Below are 19,469 nucleotides of genomic sequence, written 5' to 3' on the forward strand. Positions count from 1 at the left end.
CCCTTCGCTGTGTTTCCATGCCACTTCATTCCTAATCTCATAGCTCTCATAATTCCTCCACTCTCATCTCGTGGGCTAACTGATGAGTTAGAGGACTCTGAGGCACCCAAGACCTCACTTAGTTAGTACGTCTGTGGTTCTCCAGTTGTTTTTTGTTCCTGATCCTTTTTCTTCTGAATTCATTTTTCCTTTTCATTTTAATTTTTGGTCATTAGTGAACCAAGCTATCTTTCCATCAAAAGATATTTTTCCGAACACTATGAAACAAATGTCCTGACGGTTTGTAAGCGAGAAATACTATCTAAATACTAAAGGAATATTTGAAATGATGTGTATATTCATGAGTCTTCTCTTGGATGAGTACAGTCAATTGCTAATCATCTGAATTGAGCAGTTTCTGATGTGGGCAATACAGGCACATGGAGATACGTTTAAGATAAATCTGAAAACTCTTCTCATTTTGTATGCTCTGTGATACCTGGAGTCCAAAGTATAACAGTTCATTTTAATTCAGCTAGGATAATTAGAGATCATATCTATCAGAGGTCTTTGAACTATTTACATTTATTTGTAATGGTTTGATTCTCTTTCCCATTGGATTTGAAGTTTCTGAGGATTGTGTTTGTTCTTGCAGTCTTGGTTCCCAGTAGAGTGCCTGGCAAATAAGTCTCTGACATGTAAATAAGTTCATGAGTAAATGAGAAAAGGCTGGATTGGGAGTCAGGTAGTACTGTTCTTTCTACTTCACACACAACACTGGACAAACTTTCTGATGCCTGTCAACCTGTGTTTTTTCATGGATCATATGGAAATAAATATTTCTCAGTTGTAAAGATGAAATGAAAAACGAGAAGTGTTTGGCACATAGTTGCTTAGTATGTTATTGTTATTCATTCAAAAGCCAAGTCTCTCTTGTATATGTGATCACCTCCATAGTATTTTTATTGTTCATGGTCAACTGAGACAGTATTAGAAATTGTTTTAGGAATTAAGTAGTTAGTTACCAATATTTTTTAACCACAATTTACTGGTCTACTTTCTTTTTATTCTTGATTATATGTCTTTATATTTATTGAAATTTTGTTCTTAAAAGAAACTGTACTTTCATAGTTTTGTTACATTTGGTGTATCAGCGTGATACGATTTTTTTCTTATGCTTTCTCCAGTATAAGTGTGTGTGTGTGTGTGTGTGTGTGTGTGTGTGTGTGTGAGAGAGAGAGAGAGAGAGAGAGAGAGAGAGAGAGAGAGAGAGGGAGGGAGGGAGGGAGGGAGGGAGGGAGAGAGAGAGGTGTGTGTGTGTTATACTTTTTATAGCATTTCAGAGTCTTCCCAGTGCGAACAAAAAGACCTTTAGACTTGTGTTGTAGACATGCTTACTTGGTCCAAAGTCTTTTTTCTGGGACACTCTATTCAGGTTTATAATGGAGTTTGATTTCAATGCACAGAAAGCCAGCAACATCTTTGGTTAGAAGATCAGCTTAATCTTCAAAGACTGCTGCTTTATAAATTGTTTTCAGTTGTGATGAGGTTTTTCCCTCCCTCCCTCCCTCCCTCCCTCCCTCCCTCCCTTCCTTCCTTTTTTTGTAAGTTCATATACTAAAACTTGATACTTGTATGCATGCAGCTCTGCAGTCCTTAAGCCATTTTCATCTTTGTAGCAGGTGATTAAAAGAAAACCCTGAGGAGCCTGAGATAACTTGAGTTATATGTCATTGCCAAGTACTTGGAATATTTCTACAGAATGGCAGTGGTGGAGAAATAAGATAGATAAGAAAAGCAGACAATGGAGTAAGATTCTTAGAGCACTTTGTAAGATCTTTCTCACCTGTTAAAATTTTTAAAACCATTTTTCCCTGAAATTATTCAACACATTATTGTGTATGGAGGCTATTATCAGCTTTTTATCAACATGGAAATTCTCATTATTCCTCAGCCAATGCCTAGTTTCTTAGGAGTAGCCTCTGAATTATATTTAGGAGGAGCCTGTGGGAGAGCTGCTTCTGTGTTCTGGAGTCCTCGTTTGAACTCAGTGTGACCTCTCAGAAAAGCACTCTCATTTCCTCAGGCCTTGGTTTCTTCTATAAAGATATTAGATTGAATTAGCTAGCCTCTCAGGAAACTTATATATAAAGAGAAAATTAATTAATTAATTCATTCATTCATTCATTTATTTTTATGTGGTGCTGAGGATTGAACCCAGTGCCTCACAAGTGCAAGGCAAGGGCTCTATCATTGAGCTAATACAACCCCAGCTCTATGAGAGAAACTTCAGAATTTTGTGATTTCCAGGTTTGGGTAAATTGACCTGTGTTGACCTTTGTAGTTGTGTATGAGTTAGAAACATTTATACTTCTCAGTTGTTGACTAATTATCTTTGATTTTTTTTTTTTTGGTTGTTGTTTTTGTTTTTGCTTTTGAATGAAGGCTGTTGTTCCTGCCAGTTAGTTTTTTTGTTTTTTATTTTTTATTTATTTATTTTTTTTAGTTTTCAATGGACCTTTATTTTATTTATTTATTTGCAGTGCTGAGAATTGAACCCAGTGCCTCACACATACTCTACCACTGAGCTACTACTCCAGCCCCCTGTCTGCCAGTTAGTCTATCAGTGCTATTTTCAGTTTAATTTTACTTGGAGGGCTAGCTTTGTGTCACAACAATTTGTCTTAATTTTTACAACAAATACCTTAGTTGCTATCTATGACTGAGCAGTAGTAAATTTAGATTTTTGGAGTCTTTTGTTTATTCAAAATATCTTTAGAGAGAAGCGTGGGCTCTTAAATATAGTAGTGAGCCAAAGCCAAGCTTGCTTTGTACCTTCATGATGCTTTTTGTCTGGAGGGCAACATAGCCATTGAAAGAAATAATTACACAAAATAGAGAATCAATGACTGTGGTATTTGTGGGAGGAGAGAGAGGCGGTGCTCTGAGAACAGAATGGAGAGTTTAGCTCCCATTTTCGCTTATTACCAATGCCCAAAGCTACTCATAGCCATGACCTCTACACAGCAAGCACTGTGCCTAGTTCTTTCTGTAGGTTGTCTTTTATTTTATTTTATTTATTTATTTTTTTTAGAGAGAGTGAGAGAGGAGAGAGAGAGAGAGAGAGAGAGAGAGAGAGAATTTTTTTTTCAATATTTATTTTTTAGTTCTCGGCGGACACAACATCTTTGTTGGTATGTGGTGCTGAGGATCGAACCCGGGCCGCACGCATGCCAGGCGAGCACATTACCGCTTGAGCCACATCCCCAGCCCTGTCTTTTATTTTTATTGCAACCTCACATAGTCATTATGAAATTCATTTTATAGATGAGGGAACTCAAGGCTCAGAGAAATTGAATCATGTCCTCAAGATCATACTTAAACTATTTAGGAGGCTGAGGTAGGAAGACTGCAAGTTCAAGGCCAGTCTGGAGAATTTGAAGAGACCCTGTCTCAAGATAAAAATGAAAAGTTCTGGGGATGCAGCTCAGTGGTAGAGCACCTCTGGGCTCAATCCCCAGTACCACAACATTACTCATGGAGCCAACAGAATCTTGGTACTGACAATTTAATCTAGTCAATTCATTTGACTCTGAAGTCTGTGCTCTTTTCTTGCACCTTAGTTTCTAGGCTCATATATAAACAGTTTTCAGCAGTGAGGTGCCAGTGTCATGGACTTTTTCTTTATCTTTTAATGAATGGTAATGTGTTGTAGAATAGAATACAAAATTTGGGTGGGTTTTAAAGATTTACATCAGACTTTAAAAGAAATTTCCTATAATCCTCATTTTCACCCCTGAAATAATTTTTTTTTCTCCTAAAAATAAGTGATTCTAATAAATAGCTTTTTTGTTTTAAAATCTATTGTATTTTGCTTTGGACCCACAGACTGTTTCTGTGGTCACTTTCTAAATGGGCTATTAAGTTGAGTTTCTAGTCTTCTTTCTTTGGATGTCATGTCAGTCTTCCTGCTCAATGTAACATCCTATGGAAAAGATAAGAATTATTTACTATCTAATACTGAAGACCTGAAGGATGGGAACAGGGAAAATTGCCCAGTGGCCTCATTCACTCTGTGACACCATTTACAGAACAGGAGTCTCTGACCTGTGACTTGTCAGTCCCAGTCCTTTGGGAATGGGCCACAGGGCACACTGCTGTCCTGTCCCTAGGATTGGGGGTGGGGTCAGTTCTGGGTTACAGTGGGATGTCATGCCAACTGCCTGTGAAAAGGCCTCAGTTCTTTTAGCTCTTGCTCTTGATCATTCATGCCAGTGCTTTGCTTCTGTCTTGTCTTTGGAACCATTTGTCCCTCCTCTTCCCAGGAGATTCAAGACATTTTAGCATCTTAAGTGAGCGCTCAGACTGTTGCCTCTGTGCACCTTTCCTCTCTTTGGTGATGAAGTGATGGCGTCAGGTTCCTTGGGCAAGCCTGGGTTAGGGCAGGCCCCTGTGTCTGGCTGTTAGCCTTCTCATCCCTTTGCAGAGAGCTGCTCCCTTTTTGATATTCAGTTGCAGGCTTTCCGTTCCTTTCTGTCCATTCCCTGTTTACTTCTTAGACTAAAACGTTTCCATGGTAACAGGTTACTTTTCAAAGGGAACATCTTGTCATTTTATTTAATCCACTGCAGCTGAAGAGGACTGAAATATTAAGTTGTAGTTGCTATGGATACTGCTTTGTTACATCAGTTTCTTTTGTATCAGATTTCATATACAATGAATTTCTATTTTTTTGTGCTCAAGAAATAAACACAATGACTTACCATTATTGTTGTAATTGGCTTCTGGGACTATTTTTTTTTAACGTATTCCAAAGTGAAGATTTGTAGACTAATGGAGGCTGAATCTCAGCTGTTTTGAAAAACATATATTATTCATATTAGCTACACAGAAGAAAGCCGCCTATTGCTGGCAAGGATGGCGATAGTTCTTAATTCACTGTGTGTAGTATGAGCCACAGTATAAGGATGTCTTCAAAATGATATCCCTGTGTCCAGGACCTTAGGAAACAGGGAAGGAGGGAGTGCGGACTTTGAGTCGCTCCTTGAATGTCATCACCCCAGAGCCATGGCACTCTTTCCCCCCCCCCCCCCCCACCTCTCAGATGTCTCCAGGAGATTGGGGACAGAGTCTTTGTGTTACCCAGCTTTCTCATATCTACTTCTTTCTGTGACTTTAAAAACCTAAAATTAAAACCTAAAATTTTTTGGATTCATAAGAACTTGCAATTTACTCAAGTAGAATACCGTATCATAGTGGGAAATTGACATTAGTACACAGTGAGTGTATATTTCTGTGCCAGCTTGTCACCCATGTGGCTTTGTGCAACAGCCACCATAGCCCTGGCACTGCACACTTCCTAGCACACCTCCTCTCTAACCACTGGCTCTTCTTTTTTTTTTTTTTTTTTTTAATTAATTAATTTATTTAGTTTTCGGTGGACACAACATCTTTATTTGTATGTGGTGCTGAGGATGGAACCCGGGCTGCATGCATGCATGCTACCGCTTGAGCCACATCCCCAGCCCTGGCTCTTCTTTATTAGCTCTATGATTTTTGTCATTTCAAGAATGTTGCACAAATCTGAGCCCTTAACTTTGATCTGTTTCTGTTTCAACATGATTTTCAATGTTTTTAAAGAAACTTTTTGATTATTTTGTAATAACATAGAATCAAAAATTGGGAAGTCTTTGGATTCTCATACTTTCATTTGTAATCATGTGGTTTGGTTTGATAACTTAATCAGTCTCCATGGGAGTATTATTGGGAGCTCTGATATAAGAGTCAATTAAAGTTAAGTTCAACTTGTTAGCCATGTGCTCTTGGACAGCTGTATAAGGCTTCAGTTTCTTCATCTGATTACAGTAGCCTCTCTATTACAGGATCATCTGTGAGTAGATAGAAACTATTTACATATGTGCTTTTTTTTTTTTTTTTTTTTTTTTTTTTTTTTTTTAATTTAGTTCTGAGAACCAAGCCTGATGGTGCAGGCCTGTAATTCCAACAGTTTGGAAGGCTGAGACAGGAGGGACACAAGTTCTTGGCCAGCCTCCGCAACTTGGCAAGGCCTTAAGAACTTAGCAAGATCCTGTCTCAAAATGAAACCTCAGAAAGGATGGCGATGTGGCTGAGTGCTTACATGCCCCTGAGTTCATTCCCCAGTACAGCCCCCACCCCACCCCCAAAAAAGAAAAAGAAACTTTAGTTCTGGGGATTGAACTAAGGGCCTTGCGCTTGGTAGGCAAGCAGTGTATTGCTGAGCTTCATTACCTGTCCCATATAAGGAAATTAGCTTGTGACACTTAGTACATAGTATAAGTGTTCAGTGTTTAAGTCTGTTGATTTGTTAGTGTGACAGTTAGTATTGTTATTATCTATGAAGTGGGGATATTGTCTTATAGGATTGTCATTGGAATAAGGAAATAAAGTGTGTCTGGCATACAAAAGTATTTCATGAGTGATAGCTCCCTGTTTTAATTAGCTTTTTCACTACTATGACTAAAGGATCTGACCAGAACAACTACAGAGGAGGAAAAGTTTATTTGAGATCTCATGGTTTTCAGAGGTCTTAGTCCATGAAAGGCCTGCTCCATTCCTCAAGGCTCAAGGTGAGGCTGAACATCATGGTGGGAGAGGGTAGCGGAGGAAAGCAGCTCTCATCACCATGATCTAGAAGCTGAGAGAGACTCCACTCTCCAGATACAAATATATACACCAAAGCTGCTCCCTAATTCCCACCTCCTCTAGCCACAACCTACCACTCAGTTAATCCCTTTTGGGGGATTAATTCACTGATTGGGTTAAGACTCTCAACCCAATCATTTTGTGAGCTTTTGGGGGACATCTCACATCCAAACCATAACACTTATCTTTTTTTTTTTTAATGCTTGTGTTTATCATATAAATATAATACACCTGGATTTGGGATGGTTATACGTAAAGACCTTGAGGCAGGGGGAAAGGTGTGTGTGCCGTGGGTGTCCTGCATCATCCTGGAGTCTGACTCACCTCTTTGTTCAGTAGTACCGTTTCTCTGTCGTGACTGGAATGGATTTTCTGGATTTTCCTCCTTATGTTGATGGCCAGTCAGGCATAGCCCTGCCCCCCTGTGCTGGTCGTGCAGCTTTGTACATCCATGCAGAATTGCTTCCGCAGTTTTGTTGCTTTGAATACAGAATAGAATGAGATCTGGATTTCTAGAATAACAATACTCATGCTTTTTGTAACATCAAAACGTAAATAATGCCTAGAAATGGGAGAATGCCATAGAGCACATTCAGCAGGTAGTAACTGCCTAGATGTTAGCTACTCTTCTTTATGATGGAGGAATAAACCTGGCACTTTGTAGATTAGTGGGCCTTTTGAATTTTAGCCTCAATCATAATTAGTGCTTCCCAAAGTATGGTTTTTGGACCTCCTTATTCATTCATTCATTTATTTTTAGCCCTTTTTATTTTTCATTTTGAGATAGGGTCTTGCTAAGTTTCTGAGGCTTGCTTTAAACTTGTGACCCACGCCTGATGATTATTAATTTTTATCAAAATTCCCATCCTTGACTTCCTGTCTCTTCAGTACCCTCCAGGGAAATGGGAGGGGGTGTAAATATGTTCTGCTACAGACTAAAGGCTGACAGTTGTTTTGAGGAAGCTCTTGTGTGATTTGAGTCAGAAGCTGAACATTGTTTTCATGGAACCCATTTCTGTTTGAAAGAACCACTGATAAACTGTGGTCATTTAGACTTGTGGATTTGGTGGAGATTTACTTTGTTGTTTGAAGGAAGACAACTGGCTGGGCACGGTGCTGCACGCCTGAAATCCCAGTGGCTCCAGAGGCTGAGGCAGGAAGATCCAGAGTTCAAAGCCAGCCTCAACAAAAGTGAGGCACTAAACAATTTAGTGAGACTCTGTCTGTAAATAAAATACAAATTAGGGCTGGGGGTGTTCCTCAGTGGTCCAGTGCCCAAGTTCAGGGTTGGGGGTCCCCAACTTCTGCTACCCCAAAAAAAGAAAGAAAAAGAAAACAACTGATAGTGTTTCCCAGTGCTAAGATTTGAACTTTGAAGTAAAAATTAGAAATTTTAAAAATCTGCTGTGATTACCATGAGCCTCATAATTTTCTTTGTGCTTTAAAGGCTTTTCTTAGGACATGGATGGTGATATTAATGAATGTAATTTAAAAAAAATATTATATAATGAACTGTCAATATATGGAAGGTCTATAAAACTCACTGAAGCAATATTTTCTATATAACAATTCATGACATTGAAAAATCATGTTTGAGTTAGAAGATCCATTTAGAGGGCAAAAGAGTCCTTGGATTTATAAGAAAATTATTAAGGTTTTATTGACTGATTGATTACAGCACTGGGGATTGAACCCAGGGGTGCTCTACCACTGAGCTGTAGCCACATCCTTTTTTATTTTTTGTGTTGAAACAGGGTCTTACTAAATTGCTGAGGCTAGCCTCTAATGTTGTAATCCTCCTGCCTTCCTGAGTAGCTGGGATTATAGACATGTGCCACCACATCTGGCTTCTGTTATTAAGTTTTTAGAATCACATTGTACATAGGCCTTTAAGAAAATCTCTTGTTGAATTTTGGTGTAATGTCAAAAATTTGTCAAGGTAGATTCTTCCCTTCTTCAGTTCAGTAGCTGTATGGGGTTGTCTTTTCTTTATATGCTTTAGATAAAACAATTTACTTGCTCAAATTGAAGGAAAAAAAGTGAATCCTGCTTTCCTGGGAAGTCAGTAACAGGATTTGCAACATTGTAAAACAATGCTTATGTTTTTTCTATTTTTTAAGTACAGTTACTTTTCATAAATATGTATTATCCTTGTTACTATTTAATTGGATTTTTTATTAACAAATATTTGTAGTTTCTCAAAAAACGTAAGTCCTTGGTATACTTGGTAATTTAATGAGTGTAAAATAGTCCTCAGATCAAAATGTTAAAGAATTGCTGTGTTGTTAGTATGTGAGAAAATGTAGTGAGTTCATCATAATGATGATTAAGAATATTTCCTGCAAGCCAGGCATAGTGACGTGCCTGTAATCCCAACGGCTAGAGAGGCTGAGGGAGGAGGATCACAAATTCAAAACTAGCCTCAACAACTTAGTGAGATCCTGTCTCAAAACATATAAAAGAAGGTGGGGGCCTGGGGGATGTGGCTCAGTGGTTAACTGCCACTGGGTTCAATCCCTGGTACCAAAAAGAAGACAATAAAAGAATATTTCCTACAGGCTGTTGCTATTATGTTTAAGTATTACTTTCTGATGTTGTTAAATTTTACAGTTTAGTGGTCTAGAAATGTTCATGAAGCCAAGGAACTTTTAATTTGTTCTAAGGGGATAAATAGTAGCAGGCAGGTAATTTACCACACTGTGAGGACACAAAGTATGAATTTAATCTCAGCACTTATCTCTAGAAGTTAATAGTCCCATAGTGGGTGGAATTAGGAATGCCCAAATTAAAGCATCCCTCCCTCCTCTTGGAGGCCTCCTGCAGTAAAGCAGGACCCTGCCACAGAGCCTTCCCCTGTCCCCAGAAATAGCAGTTTCTAACAGGCATGAACTGCAAGGGTTCTGTGCATTCAGCTTTCTCTAATGGGATGTGTTGCTTTCTGCCTTTTAATAACTTTGGCCTAAGAAATATTTCAACATTTATTCTGTATTCTGTAGTCCCTGGTTACAGTAGGGCATGCCAATGTCCACTCTTCAGATTCTAATCATGTTTGCAAATAAAATTGTTATATCCTCTGCTATAAAACTTTCTAATTTCCTGCACATACCTAGTAAACAATCTACCTTCCAGCTTCTTTTTTTTTTTTTTTTCTTCCAGCATGCCTATCTTCTAAAGAAAGGAAGGTGGCTGGTGTAACAAAGTCAGCCCTTGGTACAGGCTCTTCTCCCACTGTGGGGCCTTCCTCTTGGCCTGCCACTTGGCCAGGAGCTCTTAAGAACTTTGCCACTTTAGAGATTGTTTCTACTTAATGTCTAATTTTCATAACAATCTTTAGTGTTTTTATACTGTTGCTCCTGAAATGTCTTATGTTTGTAATTAGAGGGTTTGGGCCTGTTCTGGTCTTTGGGGGATGGGTACTACTTCCCTAGCTGACTGGACTATGTAATTCAGGACTGGTCCACATGTCTTCCTCTCTTTGTTTCTTTCTTCTCTTCTTTTGTCATGTCTGCTGCCAAAACAAAGATCTTCATGAAAAAAATTATTGTGTTAAAAGAAGAGAGTACTGGACCCAAGGACCCTAAAGGAAATAGTGGTTTTCCAAAATTCATTTTGACAAGTTAAAACAATGGGGATGAGTATCATATCCATGGGGGGAAAACAAGGGACTGGGCTCTTTCTTGGGTTCTTTGTAGAATTGTGTTTTTCAGCCCAGTTCAGGGCAGCAAGTGAGAACAAGCAGTTTTTACTCTTTAAAAAGCCTTTTCTTTCATTCTGCTGAAAATTCAGTGGCTCTTATAAAAACAGAGCCTTGTCACTGGCATGGAAAGGGATTTCCTGAGATAGGCCACAGATAGTCGTGATCGCAGGTTGCAGGTTCCAGAGAGCTCTGGGGAGGGCAGGGTTTCCTTATCTACCAGTATACACACAGTCAGTGCCCTGTGTAAAGCCTGGGACAAAAAAGATACCAGCAAATACTTTATGAAGAGCTGGGCACAGTGGCACACACTGGTAAGCCTGCTACTCGGGAGGCCAAGGCTGGAGGATCACAAGTTAGAGACCAGCTTCAGCAGTTTACCAAAACCCTGTCTCAAAATAAATAACATAAGGACTGGGGGGTGTAGCTTAGTGGTAGCACCCTGGGTTCAATCCTCAGCACCCTAAACAATAAAAACAAAAACCAAATACTGTGTGAAAGAATGGAAAGAAGAAGACATCTGCATGCTGTGTGAAGAGGTGACATGGGGCTAAATGGGCAGAAGATAAATAAATGCTTTACTGAAGTAGCAGCCTTTTTAAAGCCCAGGTGGTTTGGATTGGAGCAATGGGGGAGAGGTCACAAGGGTAGTGAGAGTGGCCAAGGTTAAAGGGAGCTGTGCTCTTACCATCTTCACCTGTTGGGCTCAGTCCCTCATTTCTTTTTCTTCTTTGCTCAAATCTCACTTTATGAATAATGCTTTTTCTGACTTTTCTTTGTACAGGAGTATAAAAATATTTTATCTTTTGCCATCTATTTAATTTGTTGGCACTATTGCCTGATCTATGCTTTCATTTTCTCTAATTACAATATAAGTTCCAAAAACATATTGATACTGTTTTATAATTTGCCTTATCCCCAACATCCAGGACAAATCCTGACTTATGGTAGGTATTAAACAAATAATTACTGAATAAGTGAATAACCGAATGATCCAGGGCATGTTGTAGGAACTATCAGTTATCTCATTTGTGTTCCTTGAAGTTTGTGGTAGGGCACCCAGAGTGTGTTGAAAAGAAGAAATGTTTGCCCGTAGGAATGTCTGTGTATGAGACATGAGATAATGACAGTTCAGAAAGATACTCAGGTCGGGAAGCTGCAGCAGTCAGGTCTTGGGAAGGAAAAGGAGTTAGAGATGTGGGGTGGGAGGTGCATGTAGGGGCAACATTAGAAATACTGGGAAAGTGAATTCCTCAAGTTATTCCTCATTTATTTGAAGTAAATTACTTTCCTTGAAAGATATGTGAATGTTTATGTCAAAATGTCATTGTGTATATCTAATCTAATCTATTATTTTCATGACAGGAGGCTGAACAGTACACAAGGGGAGATTCGTGTTGGACCCAGCCATCAGGTAAAATACATTTTAGTAGCTTCTTTTAGAGGGTTTTTAGTCCTTACATTTTTGCTAGAACTTTATTTTTTGAGCAGTGGTCAAACTGCTATGTGGGATTTTATTCAAATACAGAAATTTTCTTTTCAGATCCTCACCTACTTTTTAAAAAAATTGTGATAAAATATACATAATAGGAGATTTACGGGCTGGGGATGTGGCTCAAGCGGTAGCGCGCTCGCCTGGCATGCATGCGGCCCAGGTTCGATCCTCAGCACCACATACCAACAAAGATGTTGTGTCTGCCGAGAACTAAAAAATAAATATTAAAAATTCTCTCTCTCTCTCTCTCTCTCTCTCTCTCTCTCTCTCTCTCTCTCCTCTCTCACTCTCTCTTTAAAAAAAAATAGGAGATTTACCATCTTAACCATTTTTGTTAAAATTTTATTTTTTAGTTGTAAATGGACACAATATCTTTATTTTTATGTGGTGCTGAGGATCAAACCTAGTGCCTCCCATGTGTGAGACAAGTGCTCTACCACTGAGCTATAGACTCAGCCCTCTTAACCATTTTTTAAGTGTGCAGTTTAGCAACATTAAGTACATTATTGTTGGCAGCCACACCACTATCCATCTCCAGAACTCTTCACCTTGCAAAACTGAAACTCTAGGCCCATTTTGCAGTAAATCCCTGTTCCTCTCTCACCCATGTCCCTGGCAGCTGCTCCTCGACTTCCTGTCTCTGTGTTTGACCACTCTGCCTCGTAGAAGCAGAGTCGTAGAAGCAGAGTTGTAGAAGCAGAGTCATACAATGCTTGTCTTTATTTGACTGACTTATTTCACTTAGCACAATGTTCTGGAGGCTCATCCATGTTGTAACATGTAACCAAATTTCTTTCCTTTTAAGGCTGAATAATACATTGTATGTGCATATCACAATTTGTTTATACATTCTTCCATTGATGAACATTTGATTACCACATACATTTACATAAAAAGATTTTGTGTGTAGGAGGCCCTGGGTTTGATTTCCCTGGGGATTGACCATGAGCCTTGGGCATGCTAGGCCAATACCCTATTACTGAGCCACATTCCTCCCCATCCCCCTGAAAAGAGTTTTTTCAATACCTTTTTCTGCAGATAAGTCAGGATGGGTAGTTCTTTTCAGTTGGCAGCTTATTGTGTTGTGAACTCTGCCACTTATATAGTCTTATATAGTATGTCTTATATAGTTCACTGAGACTCCTCCGCTTTCAACCCTAATATCAAGTAGGGTGCTCTGACAGGCAGGATTCTGGCTCATGGATCAGCATGTCCTGGGCAATGCAGATGTGGGCTCTGTTGGGCTTCCCTGCAGTTCTCATGGTGTTTGTTGGGTCCTCAGGCTGGTAACTGTACTGATTCTGAGATGCATTCTTTTCCTTCACATTTTAGCTCTGCTTTTGGATGTCATTGTACACTGGATTGTGTGATTGTAGTTTCATGGCTGCATTTGTCCTTTCTCTAGCACGTAAAATAATAGTCATTCTTAGCATAAATGAAACACAGCAAATGTTAAGAGGAAGAAAGGGTCTTTCTTCTTTTCCCTTAGGAGCAAGAACAGTTTCCTCAGAGTGGCCTGCCTCTCATTGCTGTGGATTTGGTCATGTGCCTCTTTCTAAAGCAGGAGGAAATGGGAATGCCATGGTTATGGCTTAATTGAAGTAATGTTGGGGAGCCAGCCCATCATATTTAGGGAAGGGAGATACAGGCAGAGGGTATAGAGATTTCAAGTGTCTCCTGCTTTATTTATTTTTTGGTTTTGATTTTGAGCTTTTTTTTTTTTTTTTTTTTTGGTATGCCATTCACATTTTTTCAAAGAATCCAGTTCAAGGATATAATGAGAAATTTTAAAAACCCAGACACAGAAACTATTGGGGCATATAAGTTTTAGAAGACATTTCTCATCCTTGAACTGGGGTAATAACTGAGAGGGCAAAAAAGAAGCTGCAGGAGGACACTTTGGCAGTGACTGCCTGTTCGGGTGACTGGGGACCCAGTACTTGACTGGCTGTACTCAGTGACCTCCCTGTCTTTGCTTTCTCGTGCATTCTCTCCCACTATGTATTGCCAGCACTGAGACATCTCTGTAGTAAAATTATTTTATAGACTTCTTGCTATAACAGAAAAAGTGATTTCTAAGTGAAAGATGGTGAGCTCTTACAAAAGAAGCAAATTTAGTATAATGGAGTTTATTTTTTATACTTCATTTAAAATCAGATGTTTATTTTACATCAGATCTTTTTGTAAACATTTATTTTAGTTGTAGATGGACACAATACTTTTATTTTATTTGTTTATTTTTATGTGGTGCTGAGGATTAAACCCTGGACCTAGGTGAGCACTCTACTGCTGAGCCACAACCCCAGCCTTTATATCAGATCTTAAATATATTATATATGATTTTTAAAAATATCTTTATTTTATTTATTGTTATGTGGTGCTGAGGATCGAACCCAGTGCCTCGCATTGCTAGGTGAGTGCTCTACCGCTGAGCCACATCCTGGCCCCCCTTCTATATGCTTTATTTTCAGGAAACACCAATATAACAGGACACTTAGGAATTGGTGACCTTTACCTTCTTAAAATTTTTTACCTTTTAAAATATATTAACAGATATAAAAGCAGAGGAAAAATAGTACAATGAAGCCCTCCTGTCATTACTTGGGACTCGGACTACGTCCTAGTCAGACTTGTTTTGTTTATTCTCACACCTTTTTCCTACCAGTATTTTGAAATGGATCACAAATATAATACCTTAATTATTGATGTTCCAAAGAGAAGGGCTCTTTTAAAAGACAAATCAGAATATATTACACAAATAAAAATGATCAGTTTCTTAAAATGCAGGTGTCTACTGGATCCAGGTGTCCCTGTTTGTCTTTTTCTTTCTTTCTTTCTTTTTTTTTTTTTAGTTCAAATTAGAAACTAAGTAAGAGCCATTTGCTTTAATTGCAATTGATTGATATGTCTCTTGAATCTCTTTAATCCACAGGGTTCTCCCTCCCATCTCCTTTCTCAAGGTGTATGTTGGAAAAACTATAGGTTTTCTATATGATGTCTGACAGTCTAGATTTGAGTCATTGTTTTTGTACCATTTAACTTTTTCCTTTGTCTTTTGCAATTCTTGATAATTAGCAGTTGAATCTAGAGATTTAATCACATTCTAGTTTAGTACCTGCCTTCTGCACGAATACATAATGAATAGTGAAAAGTGTTTTTACCAGGAGGCTATTGATTATTTCTTAAATCCATTATTTTATTAGGGACTTTCAAAATGGTGATCATCTAATTCTGTCTATTCATTTATTTGCTAACTACACAAAACTTCCTCCTTATCAACTGCTTGATTCCTTCCCTTGTCCCAGTTTTCAAAATACAGAGTTGACTTCATATCATCTTCAGAGGTTACCAGTGGATTTAAAATTAGTTATCGGGCTGGGGATGTGGCTCAAGCGGTAACGCGCTCGCCTGGCATGCGAGCGGCTGGGTTCAATCCTCAGCACCACGTACAAACAGAGATGTTGTGTCCGCAGGGGGGGAAAAAAACCTAAAATAAATAAATTCTCTCTCTCTCTCTCTCTCTCTCTCTCTCTCTCTCTCTCAAAAAAAAAATTAAGTAAATAAATAAAATTAGTTATCTTTTTAAAAAATATTTTCCCTTAGTTGTTGATAGATCTTTATTGTATTTATTTAAACGTTGTGCTGAGAATCGAACCCAGTTCCTCACACATGCAAGGCAAGTGCGCTAGCGCTGAGCCACAGTCCCAGCCCAAAAATTAGTTATCTTTAATCAATTCTTTTTGATGATTAAATGATCCATTTTGAGCCTACTGGAGCTTCTTCCTGCCACTGGTGTTCTTTGGACTTGATCCTGGTGGTTTTGGGGTGGGTCCTTTTTATTTGGTTGTGAAATAATTTTAATGCCTCATCCGAACATTTCCTTTTCTGGTTTTGGAGTTATACTTTTTTGAATGGAGCCCTTGTTTGTTATAATGGAAAATGGTATTTTTAGGCTGGTTACTATTTCTAGGCCTGATTTCAGTAGACAGAGCTAGAAAATATGCTATTTGTTTGTTTTCCCTTTCTTTTTAGAAATAAAATATTGTGTATTCATATTGATGTTTCTAATTCAAATCCAGAATTTTATATATACATTAATTTAAATCCAGAATTTATATTATAAAGTATTGTATATGTTGCGCGCGTGTGTGTGTGTGTGTGTATTTCTGGATTTGAATTAGAAACATTAATATGAATACACAACGTGTTTTATATATATGTGTATATATATGTAAAATATATATATGTATATATGTATACATATATATGTGTATATATATATGTAAAATATATATATATGTATGTATACATATATATATATATATATATATATATATATATATATATATATATATATATAATTCTGTTGTTCTTTGATCTATATCTGTATCTTTCTCCTGTGCCTTAAATCCCATTTCTAATGCCAAAGACATAATTATTTGCTATTTTCCCAGCATGTATAATATATATGTAGTATGAATAGCTCAGAATAGCAATGTTCCCACTGCTACAACAATATTGAACAGTTTTGTTTGAGTTTTGTACTGGCAAGAGAACTGGAAAGAGGTTTGTTTGTTATTTGTTTGGTACTGGTGATTAAACCAAGGGCCTTTCATATGCAAAGCGCATGAGTTTTCACTGAGCTGAACCATTAGCCCCTTATAATCAGTGTACTGTTAAATTTTGTTTTGCCCTTATAGAATATATCCCACTAGTGCTGTATAGGCAAATCAACTTGAAGTAAATTTTAGAGTGGAAATAATTCAATACATAGTTATTGTTACTCCTTTCTTCTTCTTCTTCTTCTTCTTCTTCTTTTTTTTTGCAGTCCCGTGGTTTGTACCTTGCACGTGCTAGGCAAGTGCTATACCACTGAATTACAACCCAGTCCTTTTTAAATTTTATTTTGAGACAGGGTCTTGCTATGTTGCCTAGGCTGTTCCTGAACTTGCCATCCTCCTGCCACAGCCTCTGGGATTATAGGCATGACCACCACGCTGGGCTGAGATTGTTATTCTGGAAATTTCTTATTTTTATGTATTTATTTAGGTAAATGATAGCATAATATGCACACGTTTTTTTCCCCTTCTTTTTTTCTTTCAGCATTACATCCTGTTGTTTCCTCCATAGCAACATCTAGAGCTCCTTTTTCTTCCCTCTGCCATTTTGTAGAACTCTGAGTGGATAGAACAGTTCATTCTTCAGTCCCTGTTGATGGTTATTTGTGCTACTTAAGTCATCTGTTGTTATAACTGGTGCTGTAGTGAATAGCCTCTGCATATTGACTTTTGTATATTTGCCATTGTGTCTTTGCATCTGTTCTCAAAAGTTGGGTAGCTGGCCTGGAGGGCAAGCAAATGGGTAATATTGATTCTCCTCTGTCATTACTGAGATAGATGAGCAAGGGGGTATCCTTGTTACTAATTTGCATTTCTCTTCTCAGCAAGGCTGACCATTTCCTATTATGATTTCCATAATATGATTTAAACCATTGCTAGGGCTAGGGTTGTGGCTCAGTGGTAGAACACTTGCCTCATGTGTGAGGCACTGGGTCCCACCCTCAGCACCACATAAAAATAAGTAAATAAATAAAAGTATTGTCCATCTACAACTAAAAATATTTAATTTTTTTTCTATTTTTTTCCTGCTTACTGTCTAATTATATTTCTAATCCATTTCTCTTGGGGGAATTGGTCCTGCTCCCCAACAATAAGACTTTTAATTTAATAAATAGCCATTGGGGAGCTACATGCCAAGTTCTGTCCTTGGTGCTGGGGAAGCAGAGCTCAGTAGTCATGTTGAAGACCTTTTGATACCAGTATTTATTGTGTTTTAGTATTATTTTAATATTTTCGCTAAGTGTTAAAACAGAAATAGTATGGCACACAGTGGAATATTATAAATGTCAATACTGTGTCAAACAAGAGTATCCTTATTTAGAGAGAGTCAGCGCTTCACCCACATTTGTGGACATTGAAGAGTGCAAACAAGGCAGAGGTCACAGCCTCACCCGAGAGCCATGTGGCCTACTGGTGTTGTTTTTTGCCACACAGTTGTTTTAAAAACATTTGAAACCATGAGTTTCCACATACAAGTGAAGATTCTGGAGTTTGGAAGAAAGTGGAGGGTGTTCAAATATTGATTCCTGTCCCTGCATGGAGCAGTTTCTGGATAGGACAGCTCTGTTTCCTGCATTCATCTCATCATGGCACACTTTACTTCTCGGTGCAGAACACCTGTGTGACACTGTCCTACTTCACTGTGAAGCACTTGCAACATGGCTAGTGCAAACGGGTGTGCATTGTTTTGTTTAATGTGGCTAGTAGACAATTTAAAATTAAATATATTGTTCTCATTGCTGTTGGACAGTACTGTTGCCTCCTTCATTTGCTTAGATTTTTTTTGCGTGCAGTCTGTGTACACAAGAGCTTCTTAACTTTAACTCTTATTTAAAATATCAGACTCACATGCCCAAGTTCACCATTTGCTGAGTTAAGAACGTGTATGTCGGGCTGGGGATGTGGCTCAAGCGGTAGCGCGCTCGCCTGGCGTGCGTGCGGCCCGGGTTCGATCCTCAGCACCACATACCAACGAAGATGTTGTGTCCACCGAGAACTAGAAAATAAATACTAAAAAAATTCTCTAAAAAAACCCCCAAAAAACGTGTATGTCTTACAAACATTTAACTTCTCGCAGGTCTCTGATGGTCATGTACAGTCACAAAAACCTGCTTACTTTTGTTCTGCCCCAACGGGGAGAGGATGAGAAAGTGGCTGAGGTATTTTAATTTGACAACTTAGAATTTTGGTTGTTGAACACTGTTGTTAAATATTTCATATGTTTTTGAGGTTTACCTTCAGTACAGTGAAGTGTTCTTAAGTATACTGTTCCATTAATGCTGATGATTCGTATCAAGTACAGGACAATTCTGTTATGCCAGAAATTTCTTTTTTTCTTTTTCACAAGCACCCTAGCCCCCTCCCCACCCCACCCCCACTCTGTTTCTGTCATCGTAGGTCCATTTTACAATGCTAATTAATTAATTAATTAATTAATTAATTTTGGTGCCAGGGATTGAACTCGGGGGCACTTGACCACTGAGCCACATCCCCAGCTCTGTTTTGTATTTTATTTAGAGACAGGGTCTCACTCAGTTGCTTATTTAGCACCTCGTTAAATTGTTGAGGATCACAGGCATGCATCACCTTTCCCAGCCTACTATGTTGATTTTTAATGTTAGCCTTAATACTTCATGGTTTTCTCATGTTAACCATATATTGTTGACCAGTATTGCTACTAACTCTCTCATTAGTCACATTAATCTAATAGGATGGCTCACCTAATTTAATTTTTCAGCAAATATCCTCAAATGAGTTTTCACTATTTGCATATATCTTTGAAGACTTGTTATGTTGGAAATGAATGTGTGTTTCACTTCTTTATCACATAGCTGTTATCTCCTACAACATTTTATGTTTTGTTTTTTACTTATCTACACATGTCCATTTCTGTTTCTCTTTGGATTGTGTTGGTACAGGTTTACTTTGACAGTGTTTGCTGCTTCCTAAACAGAGATTAAGCAGTCTTTCATAATATGTTTTGTGGTGAAATGGTCCT

At 38.3% G+C, this 19,469-nt stretch overlaps 1 protein-coding gene across 4 annotated transcripts in view; it reads left to right on the forward strand.

The window, feature by feature from the left end:
• Positions 1 to 19,469, forward strand: part of RERE (arginine-glutamic acid dipeptide repeats) — a 306,083-nt gene that overhangs the window by 156,814 nt on the left and 129,800 nt on the right. For all 4 annotated transcript variants that reach the window (XM_081305735.1, XM_081305737.1, XM_081305736.1 and 1 more), the window contains one exon: positions 11,723 to 11,771. In XM_081305735.1, the coding sequence (XP_081161861.1) occupies positions 11,723 to 11,771 (49 nt within the window). The remainder of the gene's footprint in view (positions 1 to 11,722; positions 11,772 to 19,469) is intronic.

This window comes from Spermophilus citellus (assembly GCF_964194105.1).
Source record: "Spermophilus citellus genome assembly, chromosome: 9".
In the NCBI taxonomy this organism is placed as follows: Eukaryota; Metazoa; Chordata; class Mammalia; order Rodentia; family Sciuridae; genus Spermophilus; species Spermophilus citellus.